The sequence below is a fragment of the Mya arenaria genome, chromosome 8 (genome assembly GCF_026914265.1).
Source record: "Mya arenaria isolate MELC-2E11 chromosome 8, ASM2691426v1".
In the NCBI taxonomy this organism is placed as follows: domain Eukaryota; kingdom Metazoa; phylum Mollusca; class Bivalvia; order Myida; family Myidae; genus Mya; species Mya arenaria.
In genome coordinates, this window is record NC_069129.1 from 6919713 (window position 1) to 6939541 (window position 19829).

The 19829-nt window shown below is 40.4% G+C and overlaps 1 protein-coding gene across 1 annotated transcript in view; it reads right to left on the reverse strand.

Annotated features, from left to right (window-relative positions):
• The window catches only part of LOC128242344 (ADAM 17-like protease), a 61501-nt gene that overhangs the window by 14828 nt on the left and 26844 nt on the right, over positions 1-19829 (reverse strand). Inside the window, exons 7-12 of the mRNA XM_052959461.1 lie at positions 19068-19189; positions 16912-16995; positions 11003-11098; positions 10121-10259; positions 3902-4012; positions 1182-1309 (exon numbers count right to left, since the gene is read on the reverse strand). Of these exons, the coding sequence (XP_052815421.1) occupies positions 1182-1309; positions 3902-4012; positions 10121-10259; positions 11003-11098; positions 16912-16995; positions 19068-19189 (680 nt within the window). The remainder of the gene's footprint in view (positions 1-1181; positions 1310-3901; positions 4013-10120; positions 10260-11002; positions 11099-16911; positions 16996-19067; positions 19190-19829) is intronic.

Here is a 19829-nt window from a genome sequence, read left to right on the forward strand (position 1 = left end):
TAGATAATACACTTTGATAGATAATGTGCTGGGATAGATAATACACTTTGATAGATAATATGCTGGGATAGATAATACACTATGATAGATAATATGCTATAGAGCTGGGAAAGATAATACGCTATGATAGATAATGTGTTGGGATAGATAATACACTATGAAAAATAATTTGCTGGGATAGATAATACGCTATGATAGATAATGTGTTGGGATAGATAATACACTATGATAGATAATATGCTGGGATAGATAATATGCTACGATAGATAATGTGCTGGGATAGATAATACGCTATGATAAAGTGCTGTGATAAATAATACACTATGATAGATAATATGCTGGGATAGATAAAACGCTATGATAGTTATATGCTATGATAAATAAAACAATCTTATTTAATGTTTGTATTTGGTTTTAAACTAAAATAGTTTTAAAATAAACCAGAAGAAAAAAAATCTTATTTCCATGATTAAAATGATAACTTTAAAAAAGAGAGTCTTGTTTGAACCATTTCCATGGTTCAAATGATAACCAATAGAAAAAAAGTATTTTTTTCCATGGTTCAAATGATAACCAATAGAAAACAGTCTTTTTTCCTTGGTTTAACTGATAACTAATAGGAAATTGTGCTATTTCCATGGTTTAAGTATGAACAATAGAAAAAAGTATCTTTTCCATGGTTTAAATAAAACCCATAGAAAATTGTTTAAATGATAACCTGTAGAAAACAGTGTTATTTCCATTGTTTTAATGATAACCTGTAGAAAACAGTGTTATTTCCATTGTTTAAATGATAACCTGTAAAAAACAGTGTTATTTCCATTGGTAAAATGATAACCTGAAGAAAACAGTGTTATTTCCATTGTTTAAATGATAACCTGTAGAAAACATTCTTATTTCCATTGTTAAAATGATAACCTGTAGAAACAGTCTTATTTTTATTTTTAAATGATAAGCTGTAGAAAACATTCTTATTTCCAATATTTTTATCATTACCATTAGAAAAAAGTCTTATTTCCATTTTTTAAATGATAACCAATAGAAAACAGTCTTATTTCCATTTTTTAAATGAAAACCTGTAGAAAACAGTCTTATTTCCATTGTTTAAATTATAACCTGTAAAAATCATCTTTATTTCCATTGTTTAAATTATAACTCATCAAGTACAAAGGAAGACTTACATGATTGTTTGGGTCTTCACCAGTCACAGAGTAGGTCCACATGAGGTATCTGCCGTCACCGAAGAAGCTGCTTGGGGCACAGTCACCAGTGTCAGGGTCGTGTTCACTGCCCAGGCTGTGAGCAAACTCTGAATAATGAATTGAGTCATTTAGCTAAATGTTTGGAAATAAAAAAGGTATACTATACAAGATGTGACAAAAGGGCCATAGGATGGTATTCAATAAAGTTTTTATACTTATTGTAAGACATGCCTCAGTAATTCCATTCAATCTATTGGCCGATTTATTTTATAATTAATAATCAATTTCTAATCAATTGGATTTTACTCTCAAAATTAAGTTAGATCTCAGGTGGATATTGAATAAGGCCTCTGATTAATATCCTATTGCAGTATAGGGTATTTATGAACTTTGTCAAATCTCATCTTTTTTTTATGGCAATGTATTATATTGATGATATACATGTTCAAGTTTGTATAAAATATAATTTTGGCTAGTTGAAATTATTTATTGTGACTTTAATGAGCCTTTGTCATCTGACAAGACACTGTGTGATTAATGGCATCTTTGAGAGAGGGAGCAATACTTTGAAGGTACATTGAAAGTCAAGTAGGGTGCCTCAGCAGATATGGCGTATGCAATTAAAAGTATTTATTATATGCTTTCTAGTGGTTAATAGAGATTTCACTACTTCAAACAGTGAAAATATCAATTTGATATTTTTCACTGTATTGAAATTTAAGCTTGCTCTCAGTTTCAAACATCATCCAACATAGGGCTGGGACACAATTTCAACGACATCATTTCCAGGAAATGAATACAAATACAACATTCAACTAGAACTCCGCGAGTCGGATGTGTCGCCTGACGAATTATTTACTGTCGACATTATAGCTGTTAGATTGGCATTTTATTCATTTATAGACAATGATGTTGTCATTTAACTTTCAAGTGTAGGTTACTGAAGGTAACAACGTTAAGCCAGGAGCAAGCAATTGTTTATATAAGCAAAAATGAGCACAATAAATACTGAAGTCAATGACATTGAGAAATAATTTGAAGATAATGGATTAATACGTTTTCAGGTGTGAAATGAGCATCTCTGTCTTGCTTCTGTCTAAACTGCTATCCAGACCGGTTTATGATGGTTGAAGTAAGACTCCAATTCACCAACAGACAAAATTTAAGCTTGAAAATTAACAAAGGGCAATTACTCTAAACATATAGATGCAAGAGTTACGGTTTTTGCGCACTGCACTTTCCCTCAATCAGATATACCTACGGAATAAGTTTCAGGTTGATACCTCCTATAGTTTACGAGATATGCCACGGACAAAACCTAAGCATGAAAATTAACAAAGGGCAATAACTCTAAAAATATAGCAGCAAGTGTTACGGTTCTTGTTCACTGCACTTGCCCTCAATGAGATCTATCTAGCTATGAAGTTTCAAGTTGATACCTCTTATATTCTTCAAGATATGCCCCGGACAAAACTTTAAGCATGAAAATTAACAAAGGGCAATAACTTTAAAACTAAGAAAGCAAGAGTTACTGTTATTGTGCCCTGCACTTGCCCTACATGAGATCTATCTACATATGAAGTTTCAAGTTGATACCTCTTATATTCTACAAGATATGCCACGGACAAAACTTTAAGCATGAAAAATAACAAAGGGCAAGAACTCTAAAAATATGGAAGCAAGAGTAACAGTTCTTGTGCACTGCACTCGCCCTCAATTAGATCTATCTACATATGAAATTTCAAATTGATACCACTAATAGTTTAGGAGATATACCCCGGACAAGCGAAAATGGGATGCGGACGCCGCCGCCGACAAAAGTAACCCCTATATGTCGTCTTTTCAGGCGACACAAAAACCTTCACCATTACACAAAAACATCTTACATAGTCGGAATTGCTTACGTAAACAACCTGTATCATATTATACTGGATAACCATACTCGGTGAAAGGCCTCGTTAAAGACAGCCCCATCATTTTGTCAGTTCTAGTTTTATCTGGTTGCTAGTTTTTATTCACGTTTGCATTTCCAACAGAAGAATTCAACGGAAATTGAGCAAAAAAATAATAATCAATTTTCAAGTACTTTTTAGGTAATTTTGTAGTTTACAAGGAGTGTTTATCGAATTCAAGTACTTTTCAAGACCATTGCGAACCTTGGCACTCGTGGATTGCTTTAACACATGTGATTGTGATTATTCTTAATATAGCAATCTGGATGCCATAAACATGGAAAACCAGGACTGCATTTTTGCATTTATTTCAAAGCTTTTCACTAAAAATGTTGTTTTTTTTTACAAATAAGTACAGGGTACAAGCCACTTACTCTAAGCATTTATAATGTTACAAATAGGATTTTTTTCAAACATAAGCGCCTGTCCTACTTTTATTTAATTTATTGAAAAACATATTTACATATTACAACACTACCATGTAAAACAAATGTGCACTTCTGTGCTAGATGATTTCCAAAGTATGCTTCAGAGATTTTCGTTGAGTGAAAAATCTCATAAGAATGTAATAATGTATTTTTACTCTAGCATTTTTTTTCAGGCCTGGTTATGTAGAAATTACACAATTTACACTTTTTTGGGAGTTTATTGCTACTTTGTAATATTTTAATCCTGATAATAATTGTATGCAATTTCATTATTAAAGCTTTATTAAGCTTTTGTTTAAAACAATATATTTCATATTACCGTGAGCTACTACAAGAGCTTGTTGGTCAAAGGTGACATTACTGCCTGCTCCATTCTTGGATGAGGACCAGCCCGTGTTGAAGTACCTTAAAACTCCACTGTATGACCGGGCTGTGAATAAAGAGACTTAATGATAGATTTATAAGTTACCATGACCAGCCAGTGTTGAAGTACCTTAAAACTCCACTGTAGGCGGGCTGTGAATGTATAAACTTCAATGATAGATAAGTTAACAGGACCAGCCGGTGTTGAAGTACCTTATAACTCCACTGTAGGACTGGGCTGTGAATAAAGAGACTTTAATGATAGATAATTTAACATGACCAGTCCGTGTTGAAGTACCTTATAACTCCACTGTAGGCCCGAGCTGTGAATGTAGAGACTTTAATGATAGATAAGTAAACATGACCAGCCAGTGTTGAAGTACCTTATAACTCCACTGTAGGACGGGGCTTAATGTAGAGACTTCAATGTTAGATAAGTTAACATGACCAGCCAGTGTTGAAGTACCTTATAACTCCACTGTAGGCCCGAGCTGTGAATGTAGAGACTTTAATGTTAGATAAGTTAACATGACCAGCCGGTGTTGAAGTACCTTATAACTCCACTGTAGGACTGGGCTGTGAATGTAGAGACTTTAATGATAGATAAGTTAACATGACCAGCCAGTGTTGAAGTACCTTATAACTCCACTGTATGATTGGGCTGTGAATGTAGAGACTTTAATGATAGATAAGTTAACAAGACCAGCCACTGTTGAAGTACCTTATAACTCCACTGTAGGACCGAGCTGTAAATGTAGAGACTTTAATGATAGATAAGTTAACATGACCAAGCAGTGTTGAAGTACTTTAAAACTCCACTGTAGGACCGAGCTGTAAATGTACAGACTTTAATGATAGATAAGTTAACATGACCAGCCAGTGTTGAAGTACCTTATAACTCCACTGTAGGACTGGGCTGTGAATAAAGAGACTTTAATGATAGATAAGATAACATGACCAGCCAGTGTTGAAGTACCTTAAAACTCAACTGTAGGACGGGGCTGTGAATGTAGAGACTTTAATGATAGGTAAGTTAACATGACCAGCCAGTGTTGAAGTACCTTATAACTCCACTGTAGGACTGGGCTATGAATGTAGAGACTTTAATGATAGATAAGTTAACATGACCAGCCAGTGTTGAAGTACCTTATACCTCAATTGTAGGACGGGGCTGTGAATGTAGAGACTTTAATGTTAGATAAGTTAACATGACCAGCCAGTGTTGAAGTACCTTATAACTCCACTGTAGGACCGAGCTGTAAAAGTAGACTTTAATGATAGATAAGTTAACAAGACCAACCAGTGTTGAATTACCTTATAACTCCACTGTAGGACTGGGCTGTGAATGTAGAGACTTTAATGTTAGATAAGTTAACAAGACCAGCCAGTGTTGAAGTACCTTATAACTCCACTGTAGGACCAAGCTGTGAATGTAGAGACTTTAATGTTAGATAAGTTAACATGACCAGCCAGTGTTGAAGTACCTTATAACTCCACTGTAGGACCGAGCTGTAAAAGTAGACTTTAATGATAGATAAGTTAACAAGACCAGCCAGTGTTGAATTACCTTATAACTCCACTGTAGGACTGGGCTGTGAATGTAGAGACTTTAATGTTAGATAAGTTAACAAGACCAGCCAGTGTTGAAGTACCTTATAACTCCACTGTAGGACCAAGCTGTGAATGTAGAGACTTTAATGTTAGATAAGTTAACAAGACCAGCCAGTGTTGAAGTACCTTATAACTCCACTGTAGGACTGGGCTGTGAATGTAGAGACTTTAATGATAGATAAGTTAACATGACAAGCCAGTGTTGAAGTACCTTATAACTCCACTGTAGGACGGGGCTGTGAATGTAGAGACTTTAATGATAGATAAGTTAACATGACCAGCCAGTGTTGAAGTACCTTATAACTCCACTGTAGGACTGGGCTGTGAATGCAGAGACTTTAATGTTAGATAAGTTAACATGACAAGCCAGTGTTGAAGTACCTTAAAACGTCACTGTAGGACTGGGCTGTGAATGTAGAGACTTTAATGATAGATAAGTTAACAAGACCAGCCAGTGTTGAAGTACCTTATAACTCCACTGTAGGACTGGGCTGTGAATGTAGAGACTTTAATGATAGATAAGTTAACATGACCAGCCAGTGTTGAAGTACCTTATAACTCCACTGTAGGACGGGGCTGTGAATGTAGAGACTTTAATGATAGATAAGTTAACATGACCAGCCAGTGTTGAAGTACCTTATAACTCCACTGTAGGACTGAGCTGTGAATGTAGAGACTTTAATGTTAAATAAGTTAACATGACAAGCCAGTGTTTAAGTACCTGAAAACTCCACTGTAGGACGGGGCTGTGAATGTAGAGACTTTAATGTTAGATAAGTTAACATGACAAGCCAGTGTTGAAGTACCTTATAACTCCACTGCAGGACGGGGCTGTGAATGTAGAGACTTTAATGATAGATAAGTTAACAAGACCAGCCAGTGTTGAAGTATCTTAAAACTAAACTGTAGGACAGGGCTGTGAATGTAGAGACTTTAATGTTAGATCAGTTAACATGACAAGCCAGCGTTGAAGTACCTTATAACTCCACTGTAGGACTGGGCTGTGAATGTAGAGACTTTAATGATAGATAAGTTAACATGACCAGCCCGTGTTGAAGAATCTTAAAACTCCACTGTAGGACGGGGCTGTGAATGTAGAGACTTTAATGATAGATAAGTTAACATCACCAGCCAGTGTTGAAGTACCTTACTCAACTGTAGGACGGGGCTAAATGTAGAGACCTTAATGATAGATAAGTTAACAAGACCAGCCAGTGTTGAAGTACCTTATAACTCCACTGTAGGATGGGGCTTAATGTAGAGACTTTAATGTTAGAAAAGTTAACATGACCAGCCAGTGTTGAAGTACCTTATAACTCCACTGTAGGCTCGACCTGTGAATGTAGAGACTTTAATGTTAGATAAGTTAACATGACCAGCCTGTGTTGAAGTACCTTATAACTCCACTGTAGGACTGGGCTGTGAATGTAGAGACTTTAATGATAGATAATTTAACATGACCAGTCCGTGTTGAAGTACCTTATAACTCCACTGTAGGCCCGAGCTGTGAATGTAGAGACTTTAATGTTAGATAAGTTAACATGACCAGCCAGTGTTGAAGTACCTTATAACTCCACTGTAGGACGGGGCTTAATGTAGAGACTTTAATGTTAGATAAGTTAACATGACCAGCCAGTGTTGAAGTACCTTATAACTCCACTGTAGGCCCGAGCTGTGAATGTAGAGACTTTAATGTTAGATAAGTTAACATGACCAGCCGGTGTTGAAGTACCTTATAACTCCACTGTAGGACTGGGCTGTGAATGTAGAGACTTTAATGTTAGATAAGTTAACATGACCAGCCAGTGTTGAAGTACCTTATAACTCCACTGTAGGACGGGGCTTAATGTAGAGACTTTAATGTTAGATAAGTTAACATGACCAGCCAGTGTTGAAGTACCTTATAACTCCACTGTAGGCCCGAGCTGTGAATGTAGAGACTTTAATGTTAGATATGTTAACATGACCAGCCGGTGTTGAAGTACCTTATAACTCCACTGTAGGACTGGGCTGTGAATGTAGAGACTTTAATGATAGATAAGTTAACATGACCAGCCAGTGTTGAAGTACCTTATAACTCCACTGTATGACTGGGCTGTGAATGTAGAGACTTTAATGATAGATAAGTTAACATGACCAGCCAGTGTTGAAGTATCTTAAAACTCCACTGTAGGACTGGGCTGTGAATGTAGAGACTTTAATGTTAGATAAGTTAACATGACCAGCCAGTGTTGAAGTACCTTAAAACTCCACTGTAGGACGGGGCTGTGAATGTAGAGACCTTAATGTTAGATAAGTTAACAAGACCAGCCGGTGTTGAAGTACCTTATAACTCCACTGTAGGACGGGGCTGTGAATATAGAGACTTTAATGATAGATAAGTTAATATGACCGGCCAGTGTTGAAGTACCTTATAACTCCACTGTAGGACTGGGCTGTGAATGTAGAGACTTTAATGTTAGATAAGTTAACATGACAAGACAGTGTTGAAGTACCTTATAACTCCACTATAGGACTGGGCTGTGAATGTAGAGACTTTAATGTAAGATAAGTTAACATGACAAGCCGGTGTTGAAGTACCTTATAACTCCACTGTAGGACTGGGCTGTGAATGTAGAGACTTGAATGTAAGATAAGTTAACATGACCAGCCGGTGTTGAAGTACCTTATAACTCCACTGTAGGACTGGGCTGTGAATTTAGAGACTTTAATGATAGATAAGTTAACATGACCAGCCAGTGTTGAAGTACCTTATAACTCCACTGTAGGACTGGGCTGTGAATGTAGAGACTTGAATGTAAGATAAGTTAACATGACCGGCCAGTGTTGAAGCATCTTAAAACTCCACTGTAGGACTGGGCTGTGAATGTAGAGACTTTAATGATAGATAAGTTAACATGACCAGCCAGTGTTGAAGTACCTTATAACTCCACTGTAGGACTGGGCTGTGAATGTAGAGACTTGAATGTAAGATAAGTTAACATGAACGGCCAGTGATGAAGTACCTTATAACTCCACTGTAGGACTGGGCTGTGAAAGTAGAGACTATAATGTTAGATAAGTTAACATGACAAGCCAGTGTTGAAGTACCTTATAACTCCACTGTAGGACTGGGCTGTGAATGTAGAGACTTTAATGTAAGATAAGTTAACATGACCAGCTGGTGTTGAATTACCTTATAACTCCACTGTAGGACTGGGCTGTGAATGTAGAGACTTGAATGTAAGATAAGTTAATCTGACCAGCCGGTGTTGAAGTACCTTATAACTCCACTGTAGGACTGGGCTGTGAATGTAGAGACTTTAATGATAGATAAGTTAACATGACCAGCCAGTGTTGAAGTACCTTATAACTCCACTGTAGGACTGGGCTGTGAATGTAGAGACTTGAATGTAAGATAAGTTAACATGACCGGCCAGTGTTGAAGCATCTTAAAACTCCACTGTAGGACTGGGCTGTGAATGTAGAGACTTTAATGATAGATAAGTTAACATGACCAGCCGGTGTTGAAGTACCTTATAACTCCACTGTAGGACTGGGCTGTGAAGGTAGAGACTTGAATGTAAGATAAGTTAACATGACCGGCCAGTGTTGAAGTATCTTAAAACTCCACTGTAGGACTGGGCTGTGAATGTAGATACTTGAATGTAAGATAAGTTAACATGACCAGCCGGTGTTGAAGTACCTTATAACTCCACTGTAGGACTGGGCAGCGAATGTAGAGACTTGAATGTAAGATAAGTTAACATGACCGGCCAGTGTTGAAGTACCTTATAACTCCACTGTAGGACCGAGCTATAAATGTAGAGACTTTAATGATAGATAATTTAACATGACCGGCCAGTGTTAAAGTACCTTAACACTCCACTGTAGGACTGGGCTGTGAATGTAGAGACTTTAATGATAGATAATTTAACATGACCACCCGATGTTGGAGTACCTTAACATTCCACTGTAGGCAGGCTGTGAATGTAGAGACTTGAATGTTAAATAAGTTAACATGACAAGCCAGTGTTGAAGTACCTTAAAACTCCACTGTAGGACGGGGCTGTGAATGTAGAGACTTTAATGATAGATAAGTTAATATGACCGGCCAGTGTTGAAGTACCTTAAAACTCCACTGTAGGACGGGGCTGTGAATGTAGAGACTTTAATGTTAGATAAGTTAACATGACCAGACAGTAATAGGCTTTTTACATTTTTTTTAAGTTTATTTCAGGCTTAATTTGGCTTTTAAGAGAAGTTTGTTCACGTTATTTAGGAAGGTATGTAACTCTAATCACCCTACATCATTTCTATTTAATTAAAATGGCAGTTGAAGATCGGATGAGTCGAAAAAATAAAAAAAATAAAAATACGGTACCTTAACACTCCACAGTAGAACCAAGCTGTGAGTGTAGACTTGAATATTAGGTAAGCCCATTGACTCTTCTATCTGGCAGTTGAATATTCTATGAGGGCCAGTTCACCAACAACTTGCAAGGAACCCTGACATTGTCATGTTACATAAAACACATGTTTTTTTGATAACACACAAAAAAAATAAAAAAAATATTGATCTCACGTGGTGAGCATATTCCTCCAAGTTTTCCTGCCTCCTTACTAGCGACATATCCGAGTCCCAGTAGACTGCCCTCAAACGGAGTCGCTGTCCACAGGCGGATCAAACATGCACTTGGAAACTCACTCGTTTTGCTTAATTCCTGAAAGTTTTGTAAAAAGTAATGTGAATACTATGGTGGTTAAAACTGACGTTAGATAATCTGTTAACCACTTAATTATCATGATAATTCTCTAACTATTTAGTTAGTATTTGCGAAACTTTCTTTGGTAATATAAATATCATAAGACTTAAAACAGGCTTGAAAGTGCCCAGAACTGCCACCTGTTACCTTTTTTTAGCTGTACAACATTACCAGATTAACTAATAATGGTTTGCGAATTCCACTTAATAAGTACCGTAACATAATAACTGGTTAACTAGATAAGATTCGTGTTACCACTTATCTTTAAATGCAATTTTGGCTTTAATCAGTTACTGGTTATTTAACCGGGGTGTGGTGGGTGGGGGGGGGGGGTCAAATATAGCGCTAAAAATAAACAAATTAGTTAATAAACAATGCTAACCAAGACTTGTTTTCATCAATAATGGAATTATTTTTGTTCTGTGCAGTATATATTTTCAAGGTACATATACTGAAACAGTCAGTTCAGGTACAATATTTACTTATTTGATTGTCCATTCAAATACAGTTAAACCCTTCAAGTCAAACTCCAAGAAACTGGCGAAAATACCTTGATCCTCGGTTAATTAGACCAAAGCAGGAATGTTAACCTTCAGTATAAAGCAAACATTCCTTAACATATAGTTCAAGCCAACAAGGAATTCTAGCCAAGCAAATGCCAGCAGACGGGGTTGGACTGTATAAATTAACATGGTATTTACAGTTAGTAGTTCTCTTGTCCCCCAGTTGGTCTTGGCGATGTTGTATGGGTACTTGGCAATGTTATCACCAGTAGATGCTGCAGTGTGGATCTCCATCTGAAAAACAAAACATCACTTTTGTTCCGTGTCTTTTTAGTCAAATTAGACTGAAAATGTTAATTCGAAACATCGCATTTCTGAAGTAATATGTTGGGTCCCTGCGATTTCGGATTAACGGTGTTCAACTGTATGTACCAAGTTACATTTATATATGATCAAAAAAATCAAGTGGCCATGAGAAAGTAACCTTGGTAGGGACCAAACCTACAACCTCTTGGATGAGAGGGGGACAACTAATTACCACTAGACCACTGTCAACTGGTGGGAACTGAACCCACAACCTCTTGGGTGAGAGCAAAACATCTATACCAATTGGGTGGGAGGCGGACATTTTTACAATCTTACTTTCATCCTTTAAGAGATCAGACCCACCTGTTGTGTGAGAGATGGCAACCTATACCACTAGACCACTCTCACACTTGTTGGGATCAAACCCACAACCTATTTGGTTAGAGGAGGGCCCCTATACCACTAGACCACTCTCCCCCTTGTTGGGATCAAACCCACAACATATTTGGTTAGAGGAGGGCCCCTATACCACTAGACCACCCACACCCTGGTGGTGATCAAACCCACAACTTTTTGGTGAGAATACAACACCTATACCATATGACCACTCTCACCCTGGTGGTGATCAAACCCACAACCTCTTTGGTGTGAGGTGGACACCTATACCACTACACCACTCTCACCCTGGTGGGGATCACACCCACAACCTCTTTGGTGAGAGGTGGACACCTATACCACTAGACCACTCACACCCTGGTGGGAATCAAACCCACAATCTCTTCGGTGAGAGGCGGACTCCTATACCACTAGACCACTCACACCCTGGTGGGGATCAAACCACAACCTCTTTGGTGTGAGGTGGACACCTATACCACTACACCACTCTCACCCTGGTGGGGATCACACCCACAACCTCTTTGGTGAGAGGTGGACACCTATACCACTAGACCACTCACACCCTGGTGGGAATCAAACCCACAAGCTCTTCGGTGAGAGGCGGACTCCTATACCACTAGACCACTCACACCCTGGTGGGGATCAAACCACAACCTCTTTGGTGTGAGGTGGACACCTATACCACTACACCACTCTCACCCTGGTGGGGATCACACCCACAACCTCTTTGGTGGGAGGTGGACACCTATACCATAAGACCACTCTCACCCTAGTGGGGATTGCACCCACAACCTCTTCGGTGGAAGGTGGACACCTATACCACTACACCACTCACACCCTGGTGCGGATCAAACCCACAACCTATTTGGTGAGAGGAGGGCCCCTATACCATAAGACCACTCACACCCTGGTGGTGATCAAACCCACAACCTATTTGGTGAGAGGTGGACACCTATATCACTACACCACTCACACCCTGGTGGGAATCAAACCCACAACCTCTTTGGTGTGAGGTGGGCCCCTATACCACTAGACCACTCACATCCTGGTGGTGATCAAACCCACAACCTATTTGGTGAGAGGAGGGCCCCTATACCACTAGACCACTCACACCCTGGTGGTGATCAAACCCACAACCTATTTGGTGAGAGGAGGGCCCCTATACCACTAGACACTCACACCCTGGTGGGTCTCAAACCAACAACCTCTTCAGTGAGAGATGGGCCCCTAAACAATATGACCACTCACACCCTGGTGGTGATAAAACCCACAACCTATTTGGTGAGAGGAGGGCCCCTATACCATAAGACCACTCACACCCTGGTGGGGATCAAACCCACAATCTCTTTGGTGAGAGATGGACAACTATACCATAAGAGAACTCACACCCTGGTGGTGATCAAACCCACAATCTCCTTGGTGAGAAGTGGACACCTATACCACTTCACCACTCACACCCTGGTGGGGATCAAACCCACAATCTCTTTGGTGAGAGGTGGACACCTATACCACTACACCGCTCACACCCTGGTGGGAATCAAACCCACAACCTCTTTGGTGTGAGGTGGACAACTATACCATAAGACCCCTCACACCCTGGTGGGGATCAATCCCACAACCTCTTTGGTGAAAGGAAGGCCCCTATACCATAAGACCAATCACACCCTGGTGGTGATCAAACCCACAACCTATTTGGTGAGAGGAGGGCCCCTATACCACTCGACCACTCACACCCTGGTGGGTCTCAAATCCACAACCTCTTCAGTGAGAGATGGGCCCCTAAACAATATGACCACTCACACCCTGGTGGTGATCAAACCCACAATCTCTTCGGTGAGAGGTGGACAACTATACCATAAGACCACTCACACCCTGGTGGTGATCAAACCCACAACCTCTTTAGTGTGAGGTAGACAACTATACCATAAGACCACTCACACCCTGGTGGGGATCAAACCCACAACCTCTTTGGTGAGAGGAGGGCCCCTATACCATAAGACCACTCACACCCTGGTGGTGATCAAACCCACAACCTATTTGGTGTGAGGTGGACACCTATACAACTAGACCACTCACACCCTGGTGGGGATCAAACCCACAATGTCTTTGGTGAGAGGTGGACACCTATACCATAAGACCACTCACACCCTGGTGGGGATCAAACCCACAACCTCTTTGGTGTGAGGTGGACATCTATACCACAAGACCACTCTCACCCTGGTGGTGATCAAACCCACAACCTCTTTGGTGTGAGGTGGACACCTATACCACTAGACCACTCACACCCTGGTGGTGATCAAACCCACAACCTCTTTGGAGTGAGGAGGGCCCCTATACCACTAGACCACTCACACCCTGGTGGGGATCAAACCCACAACCTCTTTGGTGTGAGGAGGGCCCCTATACCATAAGACCACTCACACCCTGGTGGGGATCAAACCCACAACCTATTTGGTGAGAGGAGGGCCCCTATACCATAAGACCACTCTCACCCTGGTGGGGATCAAACCCACAACCTATTTGGTGAGAGGTGGACACCTATACCACTACATCACTCACACCCTGGTGGGAATCAAACCCACAACCTATTTGGTGAGAGGAGGGCCCCTATACCATAAGACCACTCTCACTCTGGTGGTGATCAAACCCACAACCTCTTCGGTGAGAGGAGGGCCCCTATACCACTAGACCATTCACACCCTGGTGGGAATCAAACCCACAACCTATTTGGTGAGAGGAGGGCCCCTATACCATTACATCACTCACACCCTGGTGGGATCAAACCCACAACCTCTTCGGTGAGAGGAGGGCCCCTATACCACTAGACCACTCACACCCTGGTGGGAATCAAACCCACAACCTATTTGGTGAGAGGACAACACCTATACCATATGACCACTCTCACCCTGATGGTGATCAACCCCACAACCTCTTAGGTGAGAGGAGGGACCCTATACCACTAGACCACTCACACCCTGGTGGTGATCAAACCCACAACCTCTTCAGTGAGGGGAGGGCCCCTATACCACTAGACCACTCACACCCTGGTGGTGATCAAACCCACAACCTCTTTGGTGTGAGGTGGACACCTATACCACTACACCACTCTCACCCTGGTGGTGATCAAACCCACAGCCTCTTCAGTGAGAGGAGGGCCCCTATACCACTAGACCACTCTCACCCTGGTGGTGATCAAACCCACAATCTCTTCGGTGAGAGGAGGGCCCCTAAACAACTACACCACTCACACCCTGGTGGTGATCAAACCCACAATCTCTTCGGTGAGAGGAGGGCCCCTATACCACTAGACCACTCACATCCTGGTGGTGATCAAACCCACAACCTCTTTGGTGTGAGGTGGACAACTATACCACTACACCACTCACACCATGGTGGGGATCAAACCCACAACCTCTTTGGTGTGAGGTGGACACTGATACCACTACACCACTCTCACCCTGGTGGTGATCAAACCCACAACCTCTTTGGTGTGAGGTGGACACCTATACCATATGACCAATCACACGTTGGTGGTAATCAAACCCACAATCTCTTCAGTGAGAGGAGGGCCCCTATACCACTACACCACTCACACCCTGGTGGGAATTGCACCCACAACCTCTTTTGTGAGAGGACAACACCTATACCATATGACCACTCTCACCTTGGTGGTGATCAAACCCACAATCTCTTCGGTGAGAGGAGGGCCCCTATACCACTAGACCACTCTCACCCTGGTGGTAATCAAACCCACAACCTCTTCAGTGAGAGGAGGGGCCCTATACCACTAGACCACTCTCACCCTGGTGGGGATCAAACCCACAATCTCTTTGGTGAGAGGAGGGCCCCTATACCACTACACCACTCACACCCTGGTGGTGATCAAACCCACAATCTCTTCGGTGAGAGGTGGACACCTATACCACTAGACCACTCTCACCCTGGTGGTGATCAAACCCACAATCTCTTTGGTGAGAGGAGGGCCCCTATACCACTAGACCACTCACACCCTGGTGGTGATCAAACCCACAACCTATTTGGTGAGAGGAGGGCCCCTATACCATAAGATCACTCACACCCTGGTGGGGATCAAACCCACAACCTCTTCGGTGAGAGGAGGGCCCCTATACCACTAGACCACTCACACCCTGGTGGTGATCAAACCCACAACCTCTTCGGTGAGAGGAGGGCCCCTATACCATAAGACCACTCACACCCTGGTGGGAATCAAACCCACAACCTATTTGGTGAGAGAAGGGCCCCTATACCATAAGACCACTCTCACTCTGGTGGTGATCAAACCCACAACCTCTTCGGTGAGAGGAGGGCCCCTATACCACTAGACCACTCACACCTTGGTGGGAATCAAACCCACAACCTATTTGGTGAGAGGACAACACCTATACCATATGACCACTCTCACCCTGATAGTGATCAAACCCACAACCTCTTAGGTGAGAGGAGGGCCCCTATACCACTACACCACTCACACCCTGGTGGTGATCAAACCCACAACCTCTTTGGTGTGAGGTGGACAACTATACCACTACACCACTCACACCATGGTGGGGATCAAACACACAACCTCTTTGGTGGGAGGTGGACAACTATACCACTACACTACTCACACCCTGGTGGGAATCAAACCCACAACCTCTTTGGTGTGAGGTGGACACTGATACCACTACACCACTCACACCCTGGTGGTGATCAAACCCACAACCTCTTTGGTGAGAGGTGGACACTGATACCACTACACCACTCACACCCTGGTGGTGATCAAACCCACAACCTCTTTGGTGTGAGGTGGACACTGATACCACTACACCACTCACACCCTGGTGGTGATCAAACCCACAACCTCTTTGGTGAGAGGTGGACACTGATACCACTACACCACTCACACCCTGGTGGTGATCAAACCCACAACCTCTTTGGTGAGAGGTGGACACTGATACCACTACACCACTCACACCCTGGTGGTGATCAAACCCACAACCTCTTTGGTGTGAGGTGGACACTGATACCACTACACCACTCACACCCTGGTGGTGATCAAACCCACAACCTCTTTGGTGAGAGGTGGACACTGATACCACTACACCACTCACACCCTGGTGGGGATTGCACCCACAACCTCTTTGGTGTGAGGTGGACACTGATACCACTACACCACTCACACCCTGGTGGTGATCAAACCCACAACCTCTTTGGTGAGAGGTGGACACTGATACCACTACACCACTCACACCCTGGTGGGGATTGCACCCACAACCTCTTTGGTGGGAGTGGGACACCTATACCACTGGACCTGGGGATCAAACCCACAACTTCTTTGGTGAGAGGACGACACCTATACCATAAGACCACTTACACCCTGGTGGGGATCAAAACCACAATCTTACCTCACTGAATTCAAATCCATACCCATTGCCACCACGGAAGCCAGTAGATTTGTAAATCTGGTTCACTCTTGTCATAATGTTTGCCTAAAATAATCAATGGTTATGTTTTAACATGATGTGTCTACATCATTTCAAATGTTAGCCTGCATTGAATATACGATAAAATTTTTATCAACAACAATTTGAATAAATGATAAATAGTGAGGATTAATAAAACTACTTTTAAGGCTATTGCATTTAAACAATAACAAACTTCCTCAAGGGCTCATTTCAATAAAAGATTTTAGTAATTACTTCAATAGTTTTTAATCTGTATAAAGGTCATATATGGCAACTAATTGATATATTTTTTCTCAATTTTTGTTTGTTTTGATTTTGGTTAAATTCAGATCTCTAAAATATATAGCAAAATTACCAAATACTCCTACACCATTTCAATGAATTACTACAAACGACTAAGATTTTATTATAACAGCCCACAGAAAGGTAAAATAAAAGAATTAAATAAAGCAAGGTTCCTGTTAATTTTTTGCTTCAAATATGGTAAACAGGTTGTAGTTTTATGTTTAAATATGTCATACAATATAAAAAGAAATTCAGTACTCCAAATACATAAGTAAAAGTATATGAAATTGTTAAGTGTCTTCCTGGCCCCACTTCAATAAAGATTGTAGGCTTTAGATCTGAACTTTCTAGGCGTAACTCAGTTAAACTGGGTTTCAATAATATTGTAAGAGATTCTGCCCGTAAGTTTACAGTTGCACCCAGCAATCACAATCTTAAGCAGCTTAAGGTTTACAATTAAAGTATTTCTTATTAGAATAACAAGAGCTGTCACAGAGACAGAGCGCTCAACTATTCCACCGCTATTCAATGTAAGGATTGAAAAGTTTTGGGGAAACATGCATGGATCACTGTTAGATTAGATTTCAATGCAATTCGTGATGTGCTGAGATATCAACATAAATGTGGTTACATGGAAAATTTTAACCAGAATTTTTAAGTCTTATAATAAAGGGCCATTATTTGCAAAATACATTTATCTAACTTGGTTATTCAATTACGTTGGGTGGTTGAATACCATTGTATTAAATCTCAACGCAATACATCAAGAAGTTGCTGAGATATTGTGTGCTAACATGCAAGACCTTAACCAGAATTTCTAAATCTCATAATAAAGGGGCAAGAATTATATAATATGAAAGATAGAGTTATCTTACTTGATTAAAAAAGAAGGTTAAATGGTTGGGAGCCTGTGTGTAAAGTTTCAATGCAATACATGATGAATTCGCTGAGGTATTGACTTAAAAGTGGTTACATGCAAAACCTTAACCAGAATTTCTATGTCAAAAAAAGGGGCCATTATTTGAAATTAATGCAAACTGGAGTTATCTAACTTGGTTAATTAAATAGGTTGGATGGTTGAGTACCATTGTATCAAGTCTCTATGCAATATCTCAAGTAGTTGCTGAGATTTTAATCTATGTGTGCTTGCATGCAAAACCTTAACTAAGGTGTGACGCGGATGCCGATGCTTGGGTGAGTAGTATAGCTCTCCATATTCTTCAAATAGTCAAGCTAAAAACTACATTTTCAGCCGATGCAATTGAAAATAGGCAAACATTAAGTAGACTTAATGTCTATGTCTTTGTCTTAGGCATTTACTCAGTGCCATTAAACCGGGTTTATGTTTAAACTTTTTGCTACTGAGCTTGTTTCTGTAAATAAATAATTAAGAATTTTAACAATCGCACATGTTTACAGGTCTGCCTACTGCCACACATCAGATACACGCTCCCTGCGTCAGACTTTTCTTCAACTATGTATCAGCCAATGAGGTTGTATTCTAGTCAGTTAAATGACCTGAAGTAATTTCTTAATGATTAAGAAGGACTCGTTCACTACGCTCATTCCGCCCATTCTTAATCACTAAGAATTCACTTCATGTCATCTAATGAGTACTTAAAATAGGGAGCTGATGACTTTCGATTCATAATACACTTGTAATCATTTCATTAACTAATCTTAAAAATATGCAGCAAATATGTTGACCATGTTATGTTTGTTTGTTTTTGCTGCAAGTATACCCAGTAGCTACATGCCTATATTTTCAGTATAATGGTAATATTTTTATAAGAAGACCTGAAATTACTTACAATATAGTATGCAGTTTTAAATATGCTGCTTCTGCCCTTATGCTCGTAGAATCGATAGTCAGCTATAGCCGCAACCTGACAGGTCTTTTCTCCTACAGCCCTTTTAGCCCTCTGACCTTCACCTTAACAGAAAAGAAACATACATTATAAGACATTTTACTCAAAATCTGACCTTTATCTTAACAGAAAAGAAACATACAAAATAAGACATTTTACTCAAAATCTGACCTTAATCTCAACAGAAAAGAAACATAGAAAAACAGACAATTTCTTCACTATCTGACCTTTATCTTAACAGAAAAGAAACATACAAAATCAGACAATCTATTCAAAATCTGACCTTCACCTTAGCAGAAAAGAAACATAGAAAATAAGACAATTTACTCCAGATCTGACCTTAATCTTAAAGGGGCTGTTTCACGTATGATAAAATAGCGAAAAAAAAAAAAGAAAATTGTCTAAAACTGACATAAACTTGGCATCAATGTGTACAATGCATTGAAACTTACTAACAAGTTTAGCAGTTATTTCATATTTTTCCATTAAAAAAGATTACTGGGTATGTCTACCAGGTAGAATTCATTCCTTATGCATGATTGGCTAGTCGATGTTATCACGTGATATTACCGAGGTGGGTGTATAGCTTAAATATGTCACCCGATTAGAGTAAGCCTTTGTAGCTCAGTGAGTACGACGCTGTACTGAAATTTTGGCGACACGGGTTCAAACCCGGTCTCCGACACAATCTTTTTTTACATTTTG